General features: G+C 34.2%; 1 protein-coding gene across 2 annotated transcripts in view; it reads right to left on the reverse strand.

Moving 5' to 3' along the window:
- LOC138696427 (uncharacterized) overlaps window positions 1–27,495 on the reverse strand; it is a 156,634-nt gene that overhangs the window by 10,561 nt on the left and 118,578 nt on the right. For both annotated transcript variants that reach the window (XM_069821394.1, XM_069821393.1), the window contains exons 17-24: window positions 26,973–27,477; window positions 26,192–26,337; window positions 25,360–25,732; window positions 15,523–15,674; window positions 14,096–14,841; window positions 13,568–13,743; window positions 10,502–10,621; window positions 7,736–7,857 (exon numbers count right to left, since the gene is read on the reverse strand). In XM_069821394.1, the coding sequence (XP_069677495.1) occupies window positions 7,736–7,857; window positions 10,502–10,621; window positions 13,568–13,743; window positions 14,096–14,841; window positions 15,523–15,674; window positions 25,360–25,732; window positions 26,192–26,337; window positions 26,973–27,477 (2,340 nt within the window). The remainder of the gene's footprint in view (window positions 1–7,735; window positions 7,858–10,501; window positions 10,622–13,567; window positions 13,744–14,095; window positions 14,842–15,522; window positions 15,675–25,359; window positions 25,733–26,191; window positions 26,338–26,972; window positions 27,478–27,495) is intronic.

The raw sequence follows: 27,495 nt of genomic DNA on the forward strand, positions 1-27,495 counted from the left end.
TTGGAACAGTCAATAGAAATCTAATTCACCACTTGCCTTTCCAGCACCACAAGGCAAGTGCAGATGGAGTTGTCAAATACAGCCTTAGCTCATTTGTGATTGTAATGTTACAAACAGTGGTGTGTGGTGGTATTTTATACAAGGTAAGCAGTAAGCAACGAGAAATAAAAACATTACGGTACAAATAAATAAGGGTACAGTAATAAATGCAAGTTTTTTGTAGTAAAAAATTGAATGTATCTAATCCTTATTGAATAATAAATTAAAATAATAATAATAATAATAATAATAATAATAATAATAATAATAATAATAATAATAATAATAAAAAAAGCAGTGAAACCTCTCTATGGAGGCACTTGAAGCAGGAAGTGATGGAATCAGTTTCACAGAGTTTCATAACATCTCCCAATGCTGCATTCAGATGGTTTGATTTGATGAAAACTAATAGTTCATTAACATTTTTCTTTTACGCAGGTCTTTGGAAATACAGTAGCGCTCAGAAGCATTTTGTAATAAGAGTTTTGGTTGCCAGCACTGTTTATCTACTGCAATAACAAAGTGAGTCCTACTGCTATGTCAGTTACTAAGGTGCTTCACGTTGCTGTGGTCACGCTGTCTGAATACTCGTAAGTTTTGTTTATACCAATAACACTTTCGAGATACACTATCACCTTTACTTTTTAACTTTGCTCTAGAGTATGCCATTATGAAAGTCCAGGATAACAGAGAGGGTTTGGAATTGAAGGGGTTACATCAGCTGCTTGTCTATGCGGATGACGTGAATATGTTAGGAGAAAATCCACAAACAATTAGAGAAAATACTGGAATTTTACTTGAAGCAAGTAAAGCGCTAGGTTTGGAAGTAAATCCCGAAAAGACAAAGTATATGATTATGTCTCGTCACGAGAGTATTGTACGGAATGGAAATATAAAAATTGGAAATTTATTCTTTGAAGAGGTGGAAAAATTCAAATACCTGGCAGCAACAGTAACAAATATAAATGATACTCGGGAGGAAATTAAACTCAAAATAAATATGGGAAATGCCTGTTATTATTCGGTTAAGAAGTTTTTATCATCCAGTCTGCTGTCAAAAAATATGAAAGTTAGAATTTATAAAACAGTTATATTACTGGTTGTTCTTTATGGTTGTGAAACTTGGACTCTCACTTTGAGAGAAGAACATAGGTTAAGGGTGATTGAGAATAAGGTGCTTAGGAAAATATTTGGTGCTAAGAGGGATGAAGTTACAGGAGAATGGAGAAAGTTACACAACACAGAACTTCACGCATTGTATTCTTCACCTGACATAATTAGGAACATTAAATCCAGACGTTTGAGATGGGCAGGGCATGTAGCACGTATGGGCGAATCCAGAAATGCATACAGAGTGTTAGTTGGAAGGCCGGAGGGAAAAAGACCTTTGGGGAGGCAGAGACGTAGATGGGAAGATAATATTAAAATGGATTTGAGAGAGGTGGGATATGATGGTAGAGACTGGATTAATCTTGCTCAGGATAGGGACCAATGGCAGGCTTATGTGAGGGCGGCAATGAACCTCCGGGTTCCTTAAAAGCCAGTAAGTAAGTACAGTTGGGACGTTCGTTCTGTGTACTCAGATTGCCGCCGTATTCACCTGAGCTAAATCCATTGGAATTGATTTGGGCAGATATCAAGCAGTGGGTAGCCGGTCAAAACACAACTTTTAAATTAGAGCAAGTGATGAAATTGTGCCAACAACGGGTTGATGACATCAGTGTAGAAAAATGGGAAAAAGTATGTGAACATGTTGAAAAAATCGAAAATGAATATATTGAACAGGAAGGAATTATGGAAAATGTAATTGAAAGCTTCACAATTACGGGCGGAGACAGCAGTAGTGAAAGCGACGACGATGAAGATGATCATAACGAAAATCACGACGACAATGGTGGTGATATATCTGGTATCGAAAGTTTGTCTGATGAATAGATATATTGATTGCGTCTGTTTCTCTTCATTGCTATATAATTGAACCATGGATATCATTTTATGTTTATAATCAGTTTGTATTTATTATGATAACACGTATGATGTGATAAGTGACACTGGACAACTGTGAGTGGAATGCGCCGTTCATCGCACATCCTGGAACCAACTGCGCATGATGATGTCACTACATGCTGCAGATCCAGCCGAGACGGTAAGTCACGTGTTTCTATAAACTCACTCTGTTGCTCAAGTAACCAAGCACACCGGCACAGAATGACTGTCCCAACTGTAAGTAAGTAAGTAATAACACTTTCAATTTCTCTGGCTCATAAGTATTTAGTAATACATTCTACAGATATAAATGTAACATTTTTAGTGTTCTACATGTAATTACTTGTTCTTATAGATTGAAAGCAAGCCAAAACAAAAGGAATATCCAGTGGAATTAAGGGAAGCTGCATTAAATGCCCTTCGACTAGGCAAAACACAGTCTTCTGTTGCCAAGGATTTTGGTATACCACAGTAAGTATACCAGTAGTAAGTGTGTGGTATTGACGTTATAAACAAACAGGCAATGTAAATAATAAGCCCCGATCAGGTCGCCCTCGGAAAACTTCAGAGTAGATGGAATCATAAAAAAGCAGTCTTCTGCTAACCCACTGAAGTTGGAAATGGCAATACGGAATGATTTGGAAACAAATTATGGAATAAAACTTCATTTTTCAATAGTAAAACGTCACCTACAGTAGCGTGCAAATTAATCCGAACACGACATATTTTTACATTTTCTGTCATTGTTGGCCTCACAGCTGCTCATACCGCTTTAATTGACATCTGTAGTATGTGTAATTCCATTCTTGAAGGTCTGTCATTATTTTTTTTATAATATGTGACATTTTGTACTTATAAGCATTTAAGTTGTGTTGAAGACTTAATACTGCAATTCCTGTGTACATTCTGCCGTCTTCACAAATGGATACAACTCCACGAAAACGGTCTAAAATTATAACATTAGCAGAGCATTCTTCTATGACACAGAGGCAAATTGCTGCAGAATGTCACATCAGTTTGGCTACTCTTAATTCGATCATAAAACGATACAGGGAGACTGGATCCATCACACCCCAGAAAAAAGGAAACTGTGGCCGGAAAAGGAAGACTTCACCTGCAGATGATCGTTTAATTGTCAGGAAAAGTAAATTAAATCCTAGACTAACTGCTGTCGACTTAACCCGCGAGTTAATGGCTACCACTGGGGCGAATATTCACGTCACAACAGTGCGGTGTAGGCTTTCGGAAGCTGGACGAAGGGCTCGTAAGCCTATTAAGAAGCAACTGCTAACCCCTGTTATGTGCAAAAAACGTTTAATGTGGACAAAATTACATCAACACTGGACAGTGAATGACTGGAAGAATGTACTTTTTTCCGATAAGTCTCATTTCGAGGTCCACGGCCACCGTGTTTCTTACGTACGGAAAGGATCCGAAAAAGTAACAGCAGGTCATCTCCAACAAGCGCCCAAATACCCCCCTAAAGTAATGTTTTGGGGTTGTTTTACACATGAAGGGCCTGGAGCATTAATACCTATCAAGAGAATGATGAATTCTGACAAATATATTTACTTATTGGAAACCAGAATCGTACCCCAGCTGCAAAAATCATTTCTGGATGGCAGAGGTGTGTTCCAACAAGACCTGGCACCATGCCATACGTCTCGAAAAACTACAGAATTCTTCAACAAGAAGAATATTCAGGTACTCCCCTGGCCAGGCAACTCACCCGACATCAACCCCATTGAGAACTTGTGGTCAATTTGCAAAAGAAGAATGCAAAAAATGGATTGTTCTACAAAGGAGAAGATGATTTCTGCCCTCATTGGTGTATGGTTTCGCGATGAAGAAATGAAGAATATTTGTGGGAAATTAGTGGAATCCATGCCAAATCGTCTCAGAGCTGTTATTAGGAACAAGGGAGGCCAAATAGATTACTGAGGTATGTCTTAGATCCTTTTTTTATCCCGTTTGAGTGTTTTTGCATAAGTAATTACATTGTTCGGATTAATTTGCACGCTACTGTAAGTACTCAAGGTTTATATGCTAGGCTGCCTAGCCGAAAGCCACTGATATCTGAAAAAAATCAAAAGATCAAACTGAAGTTCGCAGAAACATATTCCAAGTGGACCTCTCAAGACTGGTCTCGCATCTTATGGAGTGACGAGAGTAAATTTAATCTATTATCCTCTGATAGTATTACGTATGTATGACGTCCTATAAATGAAAGAAACAACAAGAGGTATCAGGTTCCTACAATAAAGCACTGTGGTGGTAGCACCATAATCTGGGGTTGTTTCTCCAAAAGTGGTGTTGGACCTCTGACTGAAGTTGAGAATGGATGTTTCATGAACCGGAATATCTTGGAAGAACATATGGTGCCACATGGAAGGACATGAATGCCACGGCAATGGATTTTCCAACAGGACAATGATCCGAAACATGTATCAGTCCATGTCAAGAATGTTTACAGAGAAAAAAAAAATAGGATTTTGGAAGTCAAATCTCCGACTTAAATCTAATAGAACATCTCTGGGAGGAGTTGGATCGATGTGTTCGTTACAGGCAGTACTCCAATAAACATCAATTTTTGGAGATTTTAAGGAAAAAGTTGATGAACATTTTAAAGAAGCATCTGGAAAATTTAGTGGTTTCTATGCCAAGAAGATGTAGTGCTGTCATCAAAGCAAGAGGTTATGCTACAAAATATTAAGTTCTTTTTCTCTAAAACAAAAGGATTTATTCATATTCAGTTCATTTCAAAGTTACAAAATACTTTTGAGCTTTTGTCATTCAAAAAATAATTTTTGTTTACATCAGTTTTCATCACATTATGACATATACATTAGTGTTACTTGTAAGAGAAATATATGCTTTTCATTGCAAAAGTGGAGAAATTCTTTTGAATCCTTTTATGCCCATATAGTTTCGAAATTGTCATCCTACAAAATACTTTTGAGCACTACTGTATATCTGAAAGTTAATTTGGATCGAAGAGCAGGAAAGTTAAACATGTTGGGGTAACTGTCTTTAAGGGAATCAAAACTGATCTCGGGAAACATCCTTTTATTCTGATCTAAATTAATGGGATTAATGAGTTCCAAGAAGCATAGAGAATCAAGATTATCGAATCTGTTGTTGAGCTGTTGCAAAATAAAATTGTATCAACAATTTAACACAACAGGTATTTATAGGATGCCTTAATATCAAATACTTTATTTAATCTTGCTCTTTTTTTGTTCTTAGTTCTATCACAACCCATAATTCTTCGAAGTTCTCACATCTTGCCTCAAGTTTTATTTTCAGCTCTTTGACTTTATTTACCAATATGATGAGACATTGTTTGCGATATAGAGAACCAAATGTCAGTAAGAGGGAAAATACTTCCAAATACTGTCAACATAAAATAGAAGTTAAAGTCCTTCAATTAAACTAAAAACTCACGGGCAGAAATCAATGCCTCGTGATCCCACTTTTCATCAGGATCAGTCATTTTCTCAAATAATGACATTAGCTGGTTGCAATATTCTGAAACTGTTCCTATTAATCATGAATTGAAGTTCCTGCATGTGACCGACACTTTGGGCAATTTCTTCCTGAATTCCCCATATAGCGCAAGACTTCTCTTAGTTGATTTTGGGAGAAAAAAAAAAAAACAGTTGCCAGTCCATTCAAAATTAAGAACAATATTCTGCATCTTTGATATCAGAAGCCGACTGTGACAATACTAAGTTCAGTTCAAAGACGTTATAAAGTATAGTATTCAACATAGTTTCCTCTATTTGAAGAATCTCTGCCCTTGTTGTGACCTCTGAAAGCTTGTTCTTGCCCCCCCCCCCCCAAAACAACATCGATCAAACGTTTCATAATGTCTCTGTTTCTGCTAACAAGTTCATTATGCTTTTGGTCACTCACTTTTTTGGTTATCAGTCATGTGATCTACTCTAGATGTACCAAAAGTTTTTTTTCCTTTTATTACTGCATGCAGACGATTCTGAGACAGACTGTGCTTTTTTATAGCCTTGCACACATTTTTCATATTATAATTCCCGTGATTCCAAATAATTTTATCGTTTGAAAAAAAGAAGGCAGGACCAGCAGTATAACTTTTGAACTGAACATCCAGTCATTGTTGTTACATAAATTAGAATTAAAATGCCTTATGCAAGTTTTAACTTTGATGCAAATATTTAATTGAGGAGTTGTTCGATCTTTCTGCAAAATTAATTTTTTTGTTTTCAAACGACCAAGAACAAAAATTACACCAAGGAAGATCACATATTACACAGTCACATTTAGCTGGAGGTCTGATATCGGTCCCCATTTCGAACAAAAAACGCTGCCACTACAACAATCAGTTTATGCAATTGCATACCCCCCCCCCCCAATACAGCACTGTACTTCACTGTAACACCAGTTCAGTTTATCACTAAATAAGTTAAAAAACTGTTACAAACACTTACGAAACACAACATATAATGTTAACCATAAATAGTTTTGTAAAAAAAAACATTCTTCATTTCGGATTGGGAGTAGATTCAACTTCACTAAACCAAATGAGGCTTCTATGCGCACGAAAGAAAAGCAGTTCAAGGCATTGCTTCCTGCTTCCAGCCAATGAAACATTATGGAAGCTTAGAAGGGCGAAGCAGGGTGGATGAGACTCGGTTGTGGTAGGGATTTTTCAGCGAGATACGCAGTGCTGGATGGTACTGATAGTACTAAGGAATTCCGTACTAAGATATGGCATGAATATTGACTCAATGGAGGACACTCGATGCAACCTGGATAGCAAAAAATACTTCTTTCATATTACCTTAGATCATATATGTAACAGATATGTCGGGGTTATAGGCTTTGAGGTTAACAACTTTTGTCAGGTTTACTACGCTGCCATCTAGTTGTTACATAAGGAGTCACGTCATAATACCCATTTGAATTGCATTAGCGACTGTGCTGCCATCTCGTGTTCGTTTACGGCGGACGGGTGGCGATCCTGGCGGTTGATCTCTTCAAAGTGCTGCCGATTTTAACGTAGCGAGGAGTTATCTGTTACATATATGATCTAGGATATTACATATCAATATCACTGAATATTCTGCACAAAATAATATGTTCATTTCATCATTTTCTTTCTCATAAATGCAGGGTATGCACTGCTTACCTTGCTTCTATGGAATACACGCCACTGGTTACAAACATTTCCTTCCATGCTTAACAGCAATGCCCATCTACTGTCTTTCTCTGAAGAAAGAGGGAAGGGGGGGTAAGATTCTAGCTGCAATGCCACGCTTAGTCCTGTACCTTCTGCGTGATTCACTAGAAACACCAGAAATAGCATCTTTGGCTGCAACAGCTGTAGTTGCTACATTTTTGGTTAATGAAATTACTATCTGTTTCTGAAAATCTTTGAGAAAGCAAAATGCAACTCTTAAGTCTCAAGGCTGTCAAATATTTTTCAACGAAACCAACTTCTATCAAAACATTCACAATCCTCTACATAGCAGTGGTGCAAAATCGAAATATTTCGGAAAAATGTATTATTGAATTCTGACGAAAACATCGCTTAGTCTAAAACATATGAAAACAATATGTACAGGTGCATTTATTCGACATTTCGTTCATCAGTTGATGGTACAATACGAAAAATCAAAAACAAAACAAGACAATTAAGTCGAGGGGAGAGAAAAAAACACATTTCTATACTTACAAGGTTCTGAGGATAAAGTTGTCTGGCTTTATATCTCCATGAATAATTTTGCACTCCTGAAGTTTTTCAGCAATGTTCAACAGCTCAACCATCCAGTACAGCATAAGAGTTTCTGGTATTGGCTGATAAAATAAAATAAACCATAGCACTCAAAATTTCATGATTTTAGACCACACATAGACATTCTAAAAATAAGGGTCACCAATCTATAACAAAAATATCTTACAGTCAAGACATCTTCATATTAAAAAATATTCACCCATTTCATCATTACTACACCAACTGGCACAAAAAAAGCAACACTTGACAAAAGTTGCTGGCTATGTTTTGTGAGAGGATAGTGCACTAGAGTAGTCGCTCCCAGTGTGGTCGCGACCTCCTGAAGAGAGGGTCATGTGAAGAGCTGAGGAGGTTGCGAGAAGATTTACAAAATAAAACAAAAAACGCCTTATTAACCTATATTTATTTTATATTTAGAAACATAAAGAATATTGAACATAAAAAAAAAGTTTCAATATTTGTAAAGTAGAAAATAATTAATGCAATAAATGTGCCTGTTTTCTGGAAAGTAGATTCTCAAATATGGACTCTATTCAATACATACAGCAATATCATTTACAAATTCATGGAGATTTCTCACTTATTTTTTATGACAATCAGAGATGAGAAACTTATTTTGCATAAACACAGGTTGCAAATGTTATAAAAAATGTATGAGCTTCTTTTGCAAGCTCGAGGTATTCTTTCATTATTTTGAATCAAAACTGGTCTACACTATGTGAAAAAAAAAATAATAATAAAAACCTAGTTTCTACATTCTGTCAATAGGTACATATTTCAATGAGTTTCTCCTCTTTTTTTTTTTTTTTTTAAATTTCGGCCTGTTGAATACAACTGCCTAAAAATGGCTTCATCATTAGCCATCTGTGACTGTCGTCATTGTTCTTTCTTCCAAAAATACCAAAAAAGTCTAGTATTGCAGGTACAGGTACAAAGTTCTGCTCTTAACTGGAAAACTCTATTACCCCCATGGCAGTAATACTAATATAAAGTACTAGAGATGATATTTACGTAATATTTCATGTCACTGGGTGGTATTAATAAAAGTGAGTCGCATCTTAAAAATGACTATTTCTGAGCTGCGTTTCCCTTTTGTATTAATAAAGTCATTCAGCTCAACCTTGATGCGACTTTGAAGTTTATCGCGTCCCTCCCATGTTGAGATGCAGCTTCTATGCTGATATTAATAAAACAGAGCAATGATTGTCTCTGTAAATTTTCGTCCAAGACTGCATTTCAGTCATTCTATGATGGTTTTGATGTGAATAAGCCTGATGGTGAGGATAGAGCTGGTCTTCATGGAGCATGGGACACTTAGAGAAAATCTTTCAGGAGAATGTTATGCATTTTGCTCCATTTATAGTTTCATGATAATGCATAACAAAGCACAACCACATGTGGGTCGATGTGTGTAACAATACCTGAATGAGGTGAGGATTCATGTCGTGATATGGCTTGCTTGAATTCCAGATTTGAATCCCATTGGGCCTGTGTTTGACAAACTGGGAAAAAGGGTCCATCAGCATTATCCAGACACCCTACAGGATCTGAAGGAGGCCTACCAAGAAGAATATGAGCTGATTGTTCAGGAGGAGATTGTACATTATTCAGGAGCATGTTTAAGAGGTTTGAATCCATGAATAATGAAAGAGGTGGCAAGACAAGCTTCTGAAGATAAAAGAAAAGTGTCAGTGTAAATATCGATTATGTTAATTATTGTATAATTTTTGTATAATTCGATCACTCTTATAAAAAATTGGCCTCTTTCAAGAAGAGAATTAGGAAACTTTTAGAACTAAATATTAAACCACAAAATAATAAGTAACTCTTTATATAACTTACAGATATTTAAAATAAATCGTAATATCTTAAAAATTTAAAGTAGAGTATTGCGTTTTTTGTACTAATCTGTGTATCAAAAAAGTTATATTTCCCACAGTATTGGGAGAAACTGTTTTCCAGTATGGTGACATGTCGTAAATATAGTGTTCATGTAACAAAACTAATAATTTATCAGAAAATTTTGTTACATCAAAATAAAGCATACATATAACAAATCAGCAGTTATGAAAATATTCTAATTATTATAACTGCATAAGTAATTTTCCAAAAAAAATCTGTATCCCACTTTTCCCCACAACAACAGTCTTAAAGGCGATATTTCTATTAAAAAAAAAAAAAAAAAAAAATTTAAGTACATCCAGGGTAAACTAAAGCATTTAAAATTTCAGTGGTAAAGGGATATATCTTTTCACCACATCGCACATTAACATTTAAAATTAAAATTTCACGGAATTTACGAATGCTTAGTAACTTTTAATCACATTTTATGGAAAATAACGTAAGTGCACTTACAACCTTTGCTTCTGACCGCCTCAATTATGAACTAAATGTTGTAATTGGTCCGGAATTTGAAATTGGTCCACTCTTGGAATGAATCGACCTATGTGTAGCAGGTAAATTATTATTATTTTTTTTTTAAACTGCAGTGAGTGACAGAAACCAGACATTTATAAAGATGACGCCTACAAAAGTTGTTAAGGAAGAAAGGAGCAATAGTAGGAAAGTAGAAAGAAATAAGAGTTTTTCTTTCCTTCATGTAATTTTTCACCCAATTTTTTTATTCCCGAAGAAAACTCCTATATTGTCATCTTTTACGCAGAATCAATTTTCAACGTTCTGTTGAATATTTAGACCTCTTCTCACCATTTCTTGACGAATGGTGTTGATGACCGACAGAAGATCTCCATGATCAGAGAAATCAGTAATCATAATACTGCCATTTTGGACTAAGTATCCCTTTTTGATATCCATAAATGCCAGTGCCTAGAGAGAGAGAAAAAAGTTATTAGTATAGAACTAATTGTATAATGTACATGCAAAAGAATATATGATGGTTATCAGAAGTTTTCCTGTTACTAGTGAGAAATTAACTACAAACAACACTGCAGCTGTGAAAATTTATAGAACTCCTTTCATTACTGGTAAACTACAGTGGTACACAGTTGAAAAATTGAATTTCTATCATGTAATAAAGCTATGAATTACTACCTTATATGCATGTATGATGACAAGAAATATCAACTTCCAACTTCAAGAAGTTTTTATTTTATTTTTTCTTTTCAAGAATAAAGATTAAAGATGTCTAATTCTTATGTTACCAGCTTTACAAAATCGCATATATTTCAATCTCTCTCAAGTATTAATAAGATTCTGGCAAAATAAATATAAGTATAGACAAAGGAAAACTTCAAATAAAATTTTAAGAAAAGAAAAGAAATAGTTCTACACCTATGAATGAAATTCCACTAATTCTTATTGAAAAATGTGATTACTACATCTATATCGCAACAAAAACAACAATAATAATTTATTAATATTTTATATTAATACAACATACAAAATGTATATTAAACCAAACCTCTTGTACTGTTCTGAAGCATTAATAACAGCAGCAAATGCCAACATCAATAAACTTGAACAACTACAAAATTAAGCTCTTCGTCTAACCACTGGAGCAGTTAAATCCACACCTGCTGATGCCATGCTTACCTTAACACGGATCCCACCAATAACAACAAAAATAGAAGAACAAGCACTACTCCAACATGAGAAAATGTTACGACTGCCAAACTCTAAATGGACAGAAAAGAACCTCCCTTCCTCAATTCTTAAAACTCATAGTAGTTTCCTAGAAAAGGTAACACAGATTAAATCCAAATTGAATATTCCTAAAACCAAGAGATAATCCATTGGAATTATTGCAACCTACCTTCAGTTTAGAATTAACAGAGGAAATAAGTAAATCAGACACACCAAAAGAAATACAAAACTTCTAGCACTGGAAACGATCAATACTAGATACCCTACAGAAGAATGGCTACACATATATACCGATGGATCCACCACAGAAAACCTTACTGGAGCTGGGGTTACATGTACACATTTTTCCTTTTATCATTCTGTTGGTAGAGACACAACAAATTATGATGGTGAAATAGAGGCTATACACATTGCTCTCTGACAATTATTAAATCTTCCCTTAAATAAATATAACAAGACAGTAATTCTTTCAGATTCTAAAGCTGCAATTCAGGGAATATGTTCCAATGCTACAAAGAAGTCAACAAAAATAAGGGAATGCTACAAAATATTAACACAACTCCAAAAAGTTAATAAGATTGTCCATCTCCAATGGATTCCAGCACACTGTGGAATCATGGGGAATGAAACCGCAGACACACTTGCAAAGAAAGGCACAACAATAAAACAAAAGCCTAAATGTAATTTCTCATATTCCTCAATAAAACGCTTGATCACTACAAAATTTTCTCATTTATACCTACAAGAAATAGAATCAAATGCTAAAGACAAAAAATGGATTACACTACTTTCCAACCCAGATATAATCCCCCAGAGACCAAGGAAAACAGCAGTTGCAGCCTTCAGACTATTGACAAATCATGACTGTCTAGCCAGTCATCTCTACAGAATAGGTATCTCAACTTCACCAATATGTGTCTTGTGTAATGATCCAGCAGAAATGAATGAAGATCACTTGAAGACCTGTGAAGCATTAAGATCAGAAGAAACTACAGTTCAAAAGTATTGGAAAGCACAATTGCTAATGGCTTTATTGCCAGATGCAAGGCACTAGACAACAACAACAACATATTCTGGACAACAGCTGTTTGCCAATAAAAGTACAGCACAGTGTAAAAATTAATACAATAATAAATTGACCAATAATGGTACAAATTAACTGCATTGACCAGCAAAAAAACCAATCACTTGGAAAATTAAATTACACTTCAAGCTCAATTACGTAGTAATTATAAAGCCGATCGTTTTTGCAATAATGTGGAATTTATATTGTATACTTTTGTGAACATGTGCTGCTGAATATTACTGTTTTCCCTCCACTTTCTTTCGCAAATGGTTTTTCCAAAATTGTCGAGTGTATTGTGATTACTGCATGTCAGTCAATCACGAACATTTTTAGATGTTCTATCAGTGAATTGCTTCTCTTTCTTTTTGTTAATTCAATAACATCGTTTCATAGAGAAGGTGATCCCTCTGATCATAACAATTTTCCCTGCTGACTGAACTGTATGTAGTTTTGAATCATTAAGTTTCAGGACACAGTGAAATACTCAAAAGTCTATTTCTGAACACAATGGTTGCAGAAATCTAAAACTCATATAATGTGAACTTTAATTTGGGACACAACCATTAAGAAATGGTTTAAGATAAAACATGCACCTATATTCACATTCGTCATTCCTTTTGTACTAATTTAAACAATGGCAGCAACTAGACTAAACAATAAATCCAGAAAGAGTAAAGTATTATTATTATTACTTTGAAGGAATTACAAGCTATGTGGGTTTCTCACAGCTAACTTCACAATGTTATGCCAAGAGTAATGTGGTAGATCTTGATTAATAATCCTTTCAAGCTATGAAGATTATTCAGAATTAGGAACAACAGGACAATGATGCAATGACAATGACAATGGCGAGAGCAAAGTACTCGTATTCAGAGAAAATCTTCCACACAGATAGTTTCCCAACACATACTTCACAAGATCAATTGGGGAGGAAATACAAATTTCTTCTGCAGGAAGCAGTAAGCTGACTACTTGACTGCAACTAAGCTGAGAAGGATCAAGGAAATACATTAGCCCAGTTGGAAATTTATGTCATGAAATATGTTTCTAAAATTTCTACATTCAGTACACAGTAGGATTAAACGTAAGAAGAGCAAACTTACTGAGATAGGGTCTGATAAGCGTAACTGTATTTCATGACAGATGTAGAACTCCCATTCCCAGCTTGGTTTCTGTACCTTCATAGCGACAGTTTTATTTTCCTTCACATTGATAGCTTTGTATACTTTCGCATAACTTCCTTTCCCGAGTAGTCCTTCTATACTGTATTTATCCTTTCCTGAAAAGGAAAAATAACATGCAATGGACAAGTATAATACTGTTTACAGTAATATATTGTGGTATGCTATGTTACAAATTTCAGTATTTTCTTAGTTTACAATCAACAAACAATAGTCGTGATTAAATGTATTAGGGTTATTTGAAAATTTCACAGCCGGACACAGAAATTAAACTAGGATTATTATTAAATAATCTTCATTTCTCAACATTCTTTATAGCATTAATTCGCAATAATTAAACTGCCGCAATGAGTGCAAAAAAGGAGCAAGGAACACACTTCTTATTTTTATTGAATTTATTGCGATTGCGATATTTTCATACCTCTAGTTATACAGCAAAAAATAACTTACCTAAACTCACAGTTCCACCAGCTTTAAATCTTGGCAAATTCATTTCCAGTTTCGTATATCTGTCATCACAACATGTTGCAGAGAATCCAGTTTGAGCCAAAAGTTCAGCAATAATCCTGTGGTCAAAAGGATTAAGGTCGTTGTTTTCTTTGAGTTCAAGATTAGAAAAATCTCTTGACAAGATCTTTTCTTGTAATGGGGATGTAGCTTCATTTTGGTTTTCAACCACGATTGCATTATACGAGTTAGCACTTTCTAGACTTCTTGGCAAATATTCAAGGAAAGACTTTGGTTCAATTCCTACACTGTCTTTCAAAGAATTCGGATTTAATTCTTGGATCATTTTCTGTGATTTATGTTGATATTCTTCTTTCTCTTTCACAGACTTAACAGATACTAATTTTTCTCTAAATGACAAGGACTTGTATGGCTTTAATAGACACAATGATCCTGATGACAATATAGTCTCTCTCTTCTCAGAAGACTTGACAATAACACCATTACAATGACTGATCAGGTGGTGTGATTCTGCTGACATATCCTTAACATTGGGATCTTTCAATTGATTTCCGCCTTGTTCACAATTTTTAACATTGGCATGGATAGTGTTTCTTCCATTAGTAGATATACCTGTAGAGCAATGCTCCTGTGCTGTCAACAGTGCTGCACCATTACTGACATTCCTAACATCAGAATTATTTGAAATGGATTTTGCTGCTTCTGAGGAAGTAGTTGGACCAAAAGAACTGTAATCAAACATCCTCATTATTTAGTTATCTACTTGTAGAATTATTATTGCTTTTCAGAAATATATTTAATTTTGAGAAAGAAGATTTAAAAAGAAAAAAAAAAAAAACACACACACACAAACACACTATGCTTAATCTTCTTGATTATATCAATATTATTTATAACTATAAACTACAAATTTGTCCGAACTCTTAAAACATTAATTATTATATTATATATAATTAAGAAAAATACTTATAAATTCCTAATAGAATAATCAAAGCATGTAGTATTACATAGTATAATGGAACATGTAAAATAAATTAAATAAATAAATAAATAAATAAAACGCATGTATACCAAATGAAATATGACTATAAATTATCACACTAAAAATATTAACATGGTCACTGTAATATAGATACAAAAATGCTTTGAGCTTATTCTGTGCCAGAGGGGTGACACACAAAGAAGAATGGAACAACAACAGAATAAGTTCAGAAATGAATTGCCCAAATGAAACACGATTCACAGCTTATTCATTACAAACTACATATAATCCGATACTGATAAAGATCGAACTATGGTCTCCTTAGGACAAGACTGTCACATTAGTGATGAGGAATCTCCCATCTGAATTAATCACGTACATGTTATACCTACATCGCCAATTCGAGCAATATGTTCAAAATACAAACCTAGGAGTGACTGCTTTGGCTGGAAGTTGAGAATTTTCACTATGAAACTGCTTCCAATTTATGACGTGAGGTGTGGATGAAACCAGATGGCAGGAAAAAGCCTGAGTGTTACATGTAATGTTTGTCAGATCTGCATCCAACTCTGGAACATTCTGTTTAAATAGTAACATTTTTATCAAATAATTACTACAATATGCATACTGTTTTAATCAGCGAAAAGTATATATCAAAATTTCAATAAAGAGTGCAACAAAATAATACATGTTCTCTTTATTATAAAATTAAAACAATAAAAAGTGTGTACTCAATGTTAAGCAAATTGTCAAAACGAGGTCCATTCTCATTGCATTTTTATAGGTGTTATCTGCAACGTATCAAGATGGTTCAGTTAATTTCATTTTAATCTTTTCCAGCAATGATATGAAAGGTAAGGAGAAAAAAACAGGGAATGTCAATTTTTAGCGACTTTTATTATGTACCTAGCACATTCTACTGATGGCAACTCGGACTACACCACAAAGGGTTTAAAAGTGGAAATGTTCGTATAAGATGTTAAATATTTGGTTCACTGGTTCAAAACCAGGAATATCAAAATATTATAAATTGATATTTTCAATAATTCTGTTCTGTAACATTCCCTTTCCAACGGTATTAGCTCAGGACTATGTTCGTTCATTCATAGTGTTGTGTCCAAGAGCAGGTCTTTCACTGCAATCTAATCTTTTTTATTTTCTGCCTTCCTCTCTTAGTCTCTTCATATGAACCACATAGGTACAGAAAATTCGCATGAAATGCTGTAAAAATAGAGATCTTGTCTGCAATCAGTGCTCACAGAATTATTGAACACAAAGTTGATGTTAATGCATTACTTTACCTCAAAGAAATACGTATATTTTTAACGAGGTCTAGATCTAGAGAGAAAAGGAAAATACGATTTAATGTGCCGCAAAGTAAAATGTTTGGACCTAACAAATAAGAACAGAAATTTCATATGGTTGATAGAAGATTAAATTGGCAATGTCATAACACACGAACAGGGAGTACTGAACAGATGGTCGAAATATGTAAAAGAGCTACAATGAGACAAGCAATCATCCAGATAACTGAGCTATAGAAGATCAAGCAGCTGTATCAGAAGACTAAAAAGGATTTTCTATTCTAAGGGAAGAAGTTGAACTAGTGCTTAAGGAAATGAAGAATAGGAACGTAAGAGAAGTTGATGGAATCCCCAAGGAATCAGTGAAATGCTTGGGTGAAGACAAAAAGGAAATTTCATCAATATGCAACGAAATATACGAGAAAGGAGAATAGCCTGAAAATTTCACAGAGAAAGTGTTGCTGCCAATACTGTAGAAAAATAATGCCAAGAAATATAACTTCAGGACTATAAGCCTGATATCTCACTCGGCAAGATTCTCCTGTGAATACTGAATCGACATTTATATTCTACAATGGATGGAGAGATGGAAGAAAAGCAATTTGGCTTCAGGAAAGGAAAAGGTATGAAAGATGCAATTGGACTGCTCAAACAATCAGTGAAGATACCTAGAGAAAAATGAAGAAGGGTGTATGTAGTATTTGTGGACCAGGAAAAGGTTTTTATCATAGTAGATTGGAATAAACTTATGGGGATCCTGAAGAAATTGGTATGGACTGGAAAGAGATGAGGCTATCCTAGATCATATATACTAACAGATAGCTCTCTTATATAGACTTTGGAGTTTGCAGTCGAGGCCGGCTTGATGTAGTTCAATAATCGTCAACAGATGGCACAATGACCAACACCATCACGAGACACGAACTCTGAACCGGTCTGGTCGGTCTAAATCGATTATTTCTTGCTTACGAGATAATCTCGGTATGTACTGTCGACAACTGATGACCATGGATAAATATTATTGGTCTGTATGACCTTGACAAGTTCCGAACGAGGCAGCTATTTATAGTTGTCACGTGGGCGAAGCGAAGAGATAAGATAAAGTACGCCTTTGTATTGAATAGAATACAATACAGAGTCTCTGCCAGACAAAGCCATGTAGACATGTTATAAAGTTATCGGTCGGCTAATTTATGATTCGTTATCTCTTCTGTTCTTATATATTTGTCGTGAATATTATTTATATTATCAACTAAGTGTATAACATAATTTATCCGTTAATTGATATTTTACTAATGATAAATCCAAAGAACAATGGGAAATAAGGGACTAAACACTGAAAAATAAATAAAATAAGAGAATTTGACGTTCATAATTATAATGTTGTCGGAGTTTTGTTATACTTTGCTTTGAATTATTTTAACTTGCACCACAAAAACATATGAAAATTAATGTTAACATTACCTCATTCTTACATCGTATTACCTATTTAATTATGATAGTAGTATATTGGAAAATTTGTGCATATAGCCTGATTACAATATATAAGTAATACTATCCTAACCTAAGCAATAGTAGTCTTGTTTATTTCATACATGTTCGTATAATTATACAAAAACAAGAATAATCTAGTTTGCAGCCTGTGATGTCTCGTTTACAGTATTATATAATATACATATTACGATATTTACTAGGTACTTTAACAATATATAGTTAATAATATTATAAAATATACAGGCCTAATCCATTACCAAGAAATACCCCTTCCCTCACATTTTCAATACTGTTTACCTCAAAAGGCCTTCAAACCTTAAAAACTATTAGACACTGGATTAAAATAGTCATGTTGATGTAGGCCTACAACATTACATTTTTTGTCACTACTCCTGATCCCATTCTAACAGTTTCAGGTTTTGTAATTTGTAACAATACTAACAATACTGATGGGTCATTCCATAGTGACACACATAACATTTTCGAAGTAACTATGATCTTCACAGGATATTTAATTAAATACTTAAGAGTTTATGAAAGAGACATCACTGTCTTTTAACGTAAGCATTCCAAAATATAAACAGAAAATCTTAAGGAAAAGGAATAATTAATAATGTAAAAAATATGAAATATTATATGGTGTGACACATGAACATTTTCTTGCCACTTAATTTATTACCAAAATGGAAAATGTTCATATTATTGTGCCAAATGACATAAATAGTTGTTTTCCAAAGAATTAAGACACTTGTGTAGTACATGTAACTACTGACATACTTTAATAAAAATAACAGTGCCATTAACAAATAAAATATTACGAATTATATTGTGACACACGAACATTTCTGCCAAGTTGATTACTATTTTTTTCAGATGCATATCGAGATTTATATACAGTGCCTACAGTTCTTATTATACAAAGCAACACTTGATTACACTAAAATACACATTGAGATTTAAAATGTCCTTGATTATTTACAACCATATGTGGTGATATCTCCTGTGTAATATCATGTGATGAATACACCAATATAGGCTATCTACTTTTCCTCCCATTTGTAGTACTTTCCTTTCTTGAACATCACGGAAACTTTAAATTCTTCGCCACCACAAGCTTTTGTAACTTCCTCTGCTTATCTGACGTCTTTTTTTAAATTGATTATTTAACGATGTTGTATCAACTACTAGGTTATTTAGCCTCGATGGGATTGGTGATAGTGAAATGATATTTGGCGAGATGAGGTTGAGGATTCGCCATAGATTAATTCGCCTTACAATTGGGGAAAACCTCGGAAAAAACCTCAACCAGGTAACTTGCCCCAATCAGGATTTGAACCCGGGCCCACTCATTTCACGGTCAGATGTGCCTACCATTACTCCACAGCAGTGGACCGAACATGGGTTATGTATATTAATTCTTTTGACTTTCGGTTAGCTTTCTTAAGAATACGCATATAGAAATGTAAGTTAGTGCTTTCCAGGCTATCCTTGTAATATTAGTGACTTACTTCAACCAGTTTGTTATTAAAATATATACAGTACCTAAGTGTTTACTTGTGGCACTGGTGATCCATTTAATTGGTATGTGAGACAAATTTAATTTTGTGTTTTACAGAAGGATACATATTGATTTACTTTTGCTCACATTGATTTTAATTTCATTTGTTGTAGTCCAGTTTTCAATAACGTCAAGCTAGTTTTGCAAGGCGGTGATATAAGATTTATCACTAATTTTTTCTATATATTATACAGTCATTCACGAATAACCTTGCTTGAGAAGTGGCATTTCTATTCAAATCCTATAATAATTTTCAGTAAATATTTTTCACCGAGAAGCTATTATACATTTAATTTTACTTCTGAGACCAGTGAAATATATGCCAATTTTATTAGAAAGGTGCATGTATAATTATCCAATAGCATGATGTTATCTGCAACAAAAACTAAAGGGCATGAAAGAAAACATTAATGCTGTGGTTCTTAGAGTTCCATTAGAGTTACACGTTCATTGTCCACTGAAAGTTGTATTTCTCTATTGAAGTGTAAAAGAGAAACTCTCATAAAGTATGTCAGAAACAAAGAAAGGCACCACCCAAATATGTGGGATAATTAATTTAATAATGTTATTACCGGGACTTGAAAAAAGCAATCATATGTAATGGGTGGGGAAAAAAATACTTTTTAATCGCGCTTCTATAGTTCGACAATGCTGACTATTCAGAGTTTTGCCTGACAGGTGAGCTACCATAAATTCCTTGAAGTCCTAGTTATTACTGAAGCCAAATGTGTGTCTATTGTCAAGAGTCCATTTTATTTATACTTGTTAAGACATCATTCATAGACTAGTTACGGCTTTCAGTTTTGATACTACATACATATTATTCGTCCTATTTATATATTTATATTGAATGATTCGGTCTACCTTCATAACACATCTCATCAACAATACTCGATAAAGAGCTGAATTATCTTCCATGCTGCGTTGTATTTATTTTGTCATGTTCCTATAGCAGGAATATTAAATAGGAATTCCTTAAAACAGATTTTTATTCACTCCTATGCCTTTATATAGAATACCAGTACATATACTGTATTTCTTAAGATTTGGTTACTTTATAAACAATATGTTAGTGCAAGAACTCTTTTTTTCGTATTTAATAATTCTGGCATGTGTCAATAAATATGCTTGAGACCTCTGTCTCTCTGAATTACTCTTTACTAACTTGAAACATATTCCAAATTTATATTTTAAAAAAGTATTAAAATATCCTCACAATTTAGAGCATAACAATTCCCGAAATAATCATCCTACATTAAATTATTAAGATAAAAATGATTCAATCTATCGCTTGTAACAATACCTTTATGGTCCTAATAAATTAAGAAATAATTTACATCCAACAGATTTATTTTAAAATGGTCTGCAGTTATTATTTTGAATTTTATTGTACCTTAATAAATTGAGTTAAGGTACAATAAAATTTCATAAAGTTTCAAACAAAGTAATTCCATCTTTCCAACAAGGGGACAATAAATACTTAAAGTAATGCTAAACTCGAAAAACTTATTGATGCAACTTAATTTCATATTCTATACCACTGGCACCAAAAAAAAGTGTCCTATTGTTCACACTGATTCAAGATGAATAGTTTCTTAGTGTTTGTCCATTCCACTTTTTTTTATTGTCCTTCCCATTTCTATTTCTCTCATTTTTAGTAGGTACTTCACATGTAGTATATGTTTTACTTTAATACATATATGATCATGAAGATATTTGGATATGTCTTACAAAATTCTTGCTGAAGACCACTGTGGTAACATTCTGCCGCATCTGTAGTTTGTACATTTCGAAATGTTCGTGCTTCAGCCCAGAATTCAGGCGGGGAGAGGGGAGGTTGATGTGCCAATGTAGTTTTCCAGAATATAATAATATTCAAAACATTCTCTAATAGGAGGGGCCTCTGATATTAGCTCTGCAAAAAATCTGATACCAGTACTTCTGTTGCTGGTAAATAAGAAAGAACGAAATATAAAAATTTTTAACCACTTTCGAATTTCAAGTGCTTTGTGTCTCAGCTGCTGGTTTGATATACTGTTTGTTTCCTTTAATTTTCCAGAGCAAAAACTGTCCTAAGCGAAATTTACACTCTGTAATCTTAACACTGGGAACATTTATTTTGGCAGCATTGTGGGATGCTGTTTCATAATATAACAAGAGCTTTGAAATGATTAACTGCTAACTATTTACCTGGGTGAAGGTAGCACTGAAGCGGTTCCTGTGATTTCTGAAGTGAAAACCGTTCAATTTATAAGGAATTTTTTTGTGGAGATGCAGTTGATTGTATATGCAAGGTGTAAAAGTGCCTAAACTAACTGACCCCAGTGCTGTCATGGAGGCCACACGAGGCCATATATTGTATGGAACCTACAATTTTTTTTAATTAATCGTATGGGGAAATGAAAATTTTGTCTGTAAGGAGCCATACGGCATATGGGTGCCTAAGTTTTGTACGTGGAGATCTATACGGATCTTAGATCATCTCTTGCTGTTCCTACTGTACCTACCAGTATTTTGTTTGATGTTCATAAACAAAAATTATCCACCTCTTCAGCACTGGAATCCAGAATTATATAAAATAATGGTTGAAAAACAAGAAGTGCTGCAAACATACATCCAAGATTCATCGAGACAAGTGTGCATCTATGGTGGTGCTACACGGTGTATTCTTTAAATCAAACTTATACAATTAAATTGTAAAGCAAAACAATTTCTTTACTTCTTCTTTAATATTAGAAAAAATAATTAAATGACAATTGGAAAGATAGAAAGAGGAGAGTAAAATATATTTCAAGGGAGAAAACAAGGGGTGGGGTGTATGGGCAAGAAAAAAATTACCATGACAGCACTGACCAAACCTAACCTGCTACAGACTCATGTATGCAAGGTGAATAAGCTGAGTATGAAGGAAACTACCTCAGCGCTAGTTTAACTCTTATAGATGAACTATATAAAGAACTTCAAGTGTCAATATTGTCTCAAAGGTTTCTGTGTAACAAACTTCATTTAGAAATGTCCATCTGCGATTATGTTAACTGCAGAAGAAGGAAGAAATATTGTCGTAATATGAAGGTACTCAAATTTCGAATTGAATCACACTTTTTAGAAAGGAACTAAGTCAAAGTGTTCTATTTTTCAGGAGAGCAAAAGAACTTACTTTCATGAATAAATACCTATGTACCAGTGCCGTAATATAAACATCAACTCGATGATAGAGAAACAGGGAAAAGTTTAAGTTCCTTCCTTTGTTTATCTTTGCGTCTTGGAAGTATTAATCATTTCATCAGAAGAAATAAAAATGACAAATTTTGACTTAGTTCCTTTCTAAAAAGTGCGATTCAATTAAGGACAAGGAAAGGCTACAAAAATTATTTTTGATTTCACCCTTATAAATTGAACGATTTTCATTTCAGAAATCACCGTAACTACCTCAGCACTAGTTTCAGTAATTTAAGGACCAGTATAAAGGAAATTTGATTAAAGTGAGAAAGAAATTCGTAAGGGAGGCGGTCAGGAGGGATTGAGGTTGTCTACTATTTTGTTACAAACAACTATTATATGCATTTCATTTGACTAACGATGATTTGTAGAGAGCAAAATACCTACAGTAGGGTAAAGAATCTAAATCAGTACGTTTATGAGAACGGATATAAAAGTGTCAGGAAAATAACAGAATTACCATATATTGCAATTAACTCTGCATTGGGAGAGAAACCGCACAGGGTATAGTAAATCTGCTGAAAATTAGAAAATTGTGTAAAAAAATGCATTCAGAGCGAATTTTGCAGCCTGATAATATCTCGCCCACGTTATGGACATAATTCAATACCGTAAGACTGATATGAAACGAATATTAGAACAATTTGTTAACCAAAGACAATGTTCAGTAGTTATTTAACAACATACAGATCAAATAAAAACACAAACGCATATTTAGATGAAAAGAAAATTATTAGTATGACCGCTTATTCATAAAAAGAACACTGTGTAGCCTACATGAAGCAATATATCACGCCTACGTTATGAACACGTTGAATTTAATGTGGACGAGAAACGTACAATTATTATTTATCTGCTTCCATATCGCATCATATAATACACCTGTAAAATGAAAACATGTAGGCCTAAGAAAAGAGGAAACATGTTTGGGGGGAGGGAGTTGTAATTCTTCCCCTTTCGGATAAATTTCAGAAGAGGGATACCTGCTTTTCCTTCATATTCAAAAATTGTAATCTTGTGCACACAAAATAAATTAGTGCATTTTCGTGAGCATCATGATGTGCATTCAACAAACGCAGACAAATCTGCTCTTTTTAGTATTTTGTGATAATTGTTGCTAGTGAGTATTGTATACTGAAAATTAAAAACAATTAGATATCATACATCAAATGATGACAGATTATATATTGAACACAAACAACATTATATCAGCCATGTACCAAAATTTCATCTATGTGTGTTGATGAATTTGGGTAAAACAAGCTTCTGTATGCTACAATTTAGCGACACATCACAGTCTTATTGTAACATAACCTCACATTACAATGAGAAAGAAATTTGGAGGTGGCACGACGTAAAAAAGTCATCCCACAGTTGTATTACTCTATGTACTTTTCAGGCACTCTGCCATCTAGTGTTTGTTATCGCAAGCTCATTTCTCGACACTAGCGACGCATAGCGTCCGTTATTTTCCAGTTGCGTCCAAATTTAATATAAGCTTGGCTGATCTGTTTTATATATGATCTAGGGAGGCTATTCAGGAAACTATACATGAAACAAGTCAAAGTCAGGGTAGGAGAAGAAATGTCAGAAGGAAGTGAAATAGGGGAAGTAGGACAAGGATCTCTTTATCATCTACCCTGTTAAACATGTATTTGGAGGATTTAGTGAAAAACTATTTTCAAAACATGGAAGGGGTGATAGTAGGAAAAAGAAGAATAAAGCGCCTAAGATTTGCTGATGATATGGCACTGTTAGCAGAAGACATGAAAGCAAGGGATTTGCTACTGAAGCTAAATGATATCTGTGAACAGTATGGGTTGAAGATAAATGCAAACAAGACGAAGACCATGGTTATTGGAAGAAAAATAAAGAAGATAAATATGCGAATTCGAAATGAGGCAGTGGAATAAGTGGACAGGTCCAAATATTTGGAGTATAGTGTAACATGAACTGGTGCCAGGAAGTCAAAAGAAAGAGATTAGTGAAGTACCCAAAGGCCACAAATCATGACTCACAATGTTGTCACCAGAGTTGATTAATTAGGCATTGAATAATTGGTGATGTGTGCAGTGAGGCCACCATAGATTAAATATGCACAATTACCTTTTTCTTCGCTCAATTCGTCAAAAGTGGGGCAAATATTAATGTAGTAACCGATTTTCTGACTCTGTTGTCCTTTAAAAAGGTTCAATAATTCTGTGAGTACTGATTGCACTTCATACCCTGATTTATCACTATCTCATGCGGATTTTCTGTGCTCTAATAACGATTATTTAGACAATTAGCATAGCCACTGAAATAAAATTATGCTTCATCACTGGAAATGGTGCAAATGAGACTAAATAAGCAGTCAAGAGAGACATTGTTGATAAGGAAGAAGAGATGTACAAGAATAAATTCTTTCTCAGAAAAGACTGTTACAAAATTAAAATCCAATGTTGAAAAACTGTACTTCAGTTATATATGACCCAACTGTAATAGAGTATGCACTCATTGATTTATTCTGGCACTCATCAACAAACACCACTCGAGTCAGCTGTAGCTTGTAAAAGTGGGATGTCAAAAAAGAAGATGAGTACTTCATCAACAGATACGTGATCTGCATTCAGTAGTGAGCCTAAAAAGTTACCATGTAAAATTACTTCAAATTAATATTTTATGTAGATCATGTAACTCATTAACATACCTGAACTATTTCTGATGATTGAAATTCCTTCCCTTTTTTAAACATCAAGTTTCCATGGCCTTTCTGTTCAACATGGAAAGTAGTAGGTTGTTTCTGCTGGTTGGCCTTATTCACCGACGTCTGTTTGTGATGCTCCTGCAGAACTTCCATACAGTCTCTTTCTTGCTCAGAATGCACAACTCCCTTACATTTGACCTCACTTGTGTCAGAAGGTTGGTTATTGATATTACAACTTCCTCGAGATGTGCGAGTTACGGCAGCACCACTGTTACCAAACGATGTGCAATCTGATTCATACTCTTTTGCTTCTGATATTATATTTAATGTTTCTCCACTTTGTTTTTTAACACTAGCGAGAACTGTATTTGCAGACCTGTAAACAACTGGCTATTACAACTTTGTAACTTTTTGATAAGAATCCTAAATATGTGTTCTGAAAAACAATACATATGATCTATGTACATCAAAGGACAACTTGTGATCACGAACGATAAACACAACAATTTTGTGAAAGATAATGGAATTTACAATTTCAAACAGTTTTAAGGGTATGACATACACCTTTTATATGTGACATCAAATACAGAAATCTTATTGAAAAACTGAAAAGCCATGCATTCACTACTAACTCATTTTAGTTGCATGAAGTGATTGAATAGCTGTTTTAGAGCATGACAGAAGTAGGTATATCACACATTTAAAAGTGACTAATCTTGAAAACAGACACATTGCTTTTTTTTCTCATACGAAAGTTCAGTAATTATTTAATACCGTTAATTACGAAGTTATCACTACTGTATTAATACCTTTCAAACAACATAAGTACACTAACCTAATGCTGATCTGAGCAGATTTCTTGTCTTGCAGTTGTTTCCAGTGGTTCATGTGAGGTGTTGATGAAACTAGAGGATAAGAGAATGCCTGTGTGTTGCTCGTACAGTTTATCAAGTCTGCTCCTGATGTCAACTCTGAAACTATCTATAAAAAGACACAACATGCAGGTTATAATGTATCTGGATAAAATTTAGTTTCATGTCTTATATTTGGAAAACAGTGTATTAGAAAAAAATGCAATTAATTAGACTGTACATATTTTCCACAACCATCATTCTTTTACATCAAACCTTATGGACTACTGAAGTTTAAAACAGTTTATGCAACTGGATTTCTCTTTCTACATGCTTAATTTTCTCCTCCATGCAAAGACCCTTACTCGCTCATTAAATCAATTATAAAAGTGGTATTTTGTTATTATTGCTTATAAAAAACGAAGTCAAGTTTTTGTGCTATTTGCATCTGGTGCCAATTTGACACTTCATATATATGCTTCCTGGATCAACTGACCTAAAAACACACTTGTTAGAGTAAATGTATAGATTGTATAAAATAAAATCATGTTTAAAAGTCTCTCTCAGTATAATAGATATCAAAAACGTGCGAAATGTGTATTTTTGTGAAAATTTTCAAATAGATACTCACACTTTCTTTTAAACTTAATTTAATGTAAAACAGCACCTATGTGTAAAAATTATTTCGTATTTAGTTGGAGTTGACTTATGTTAAACGAAACAATCATCCTATGAAAAATTTACTAACATAATTTTTTAACCAACCTGAACAGTTTCTGGTACATCAATTGCGTTTCCTTCTGTTCTCACTAGTTTTTTCTTACAATTTTGCTGCTCAGTTACTCGGGAGACAATGGGTTGTTCCAATTGGAGATCTAGATCAATGGACTTCCAAACTATTTCTTTCTCATAAAAATAACCGGACTTAAAGGACGACCCAGCATTAGCATGAGCATTGTCACTATGTTCTGCTTGTCTATTATGTTCTACAGACATCTCTTGACTGACAAGATCCTCTTGCAAAACTTCTATGTTGCCTCTTCCTTGATCCAAGTGTCCAACTCGTCTATGCAGCATCACCTCGTTCATATCAGTAGAAGGCAGACTATTGGTGCCATAGCTCTCTCGAGATACAACAAGATTTGTGTGATGTGTGCTTGCACCACTGCTACCAGAAGAGCCACTTGACCTGTACTCTGTTGTTTCGAAGACTGTACTCAGGTTATTCATAATTTGCCGGTGTGTGCTACTACCAAGTGCACATTCAGTCCTGTAAATAGAAATAGAG

Source organism: Periplaneta americana, chromosome 3 (assembly GCF_040183065.1).
Source record: "Periplaneta americana isolate PAMFEO1 chromosome 3, P.americana_PAMFEO1_priV1, whole genome shotgun sequence".
In the NCBI taxonomy this organism is placed as follows: domain Eukaryota; kingdom Metazoa; phylum Arthropoda; class Insecta; order Blattodea; family Blattidae; genus Periplaneta; species Periplaneta americana.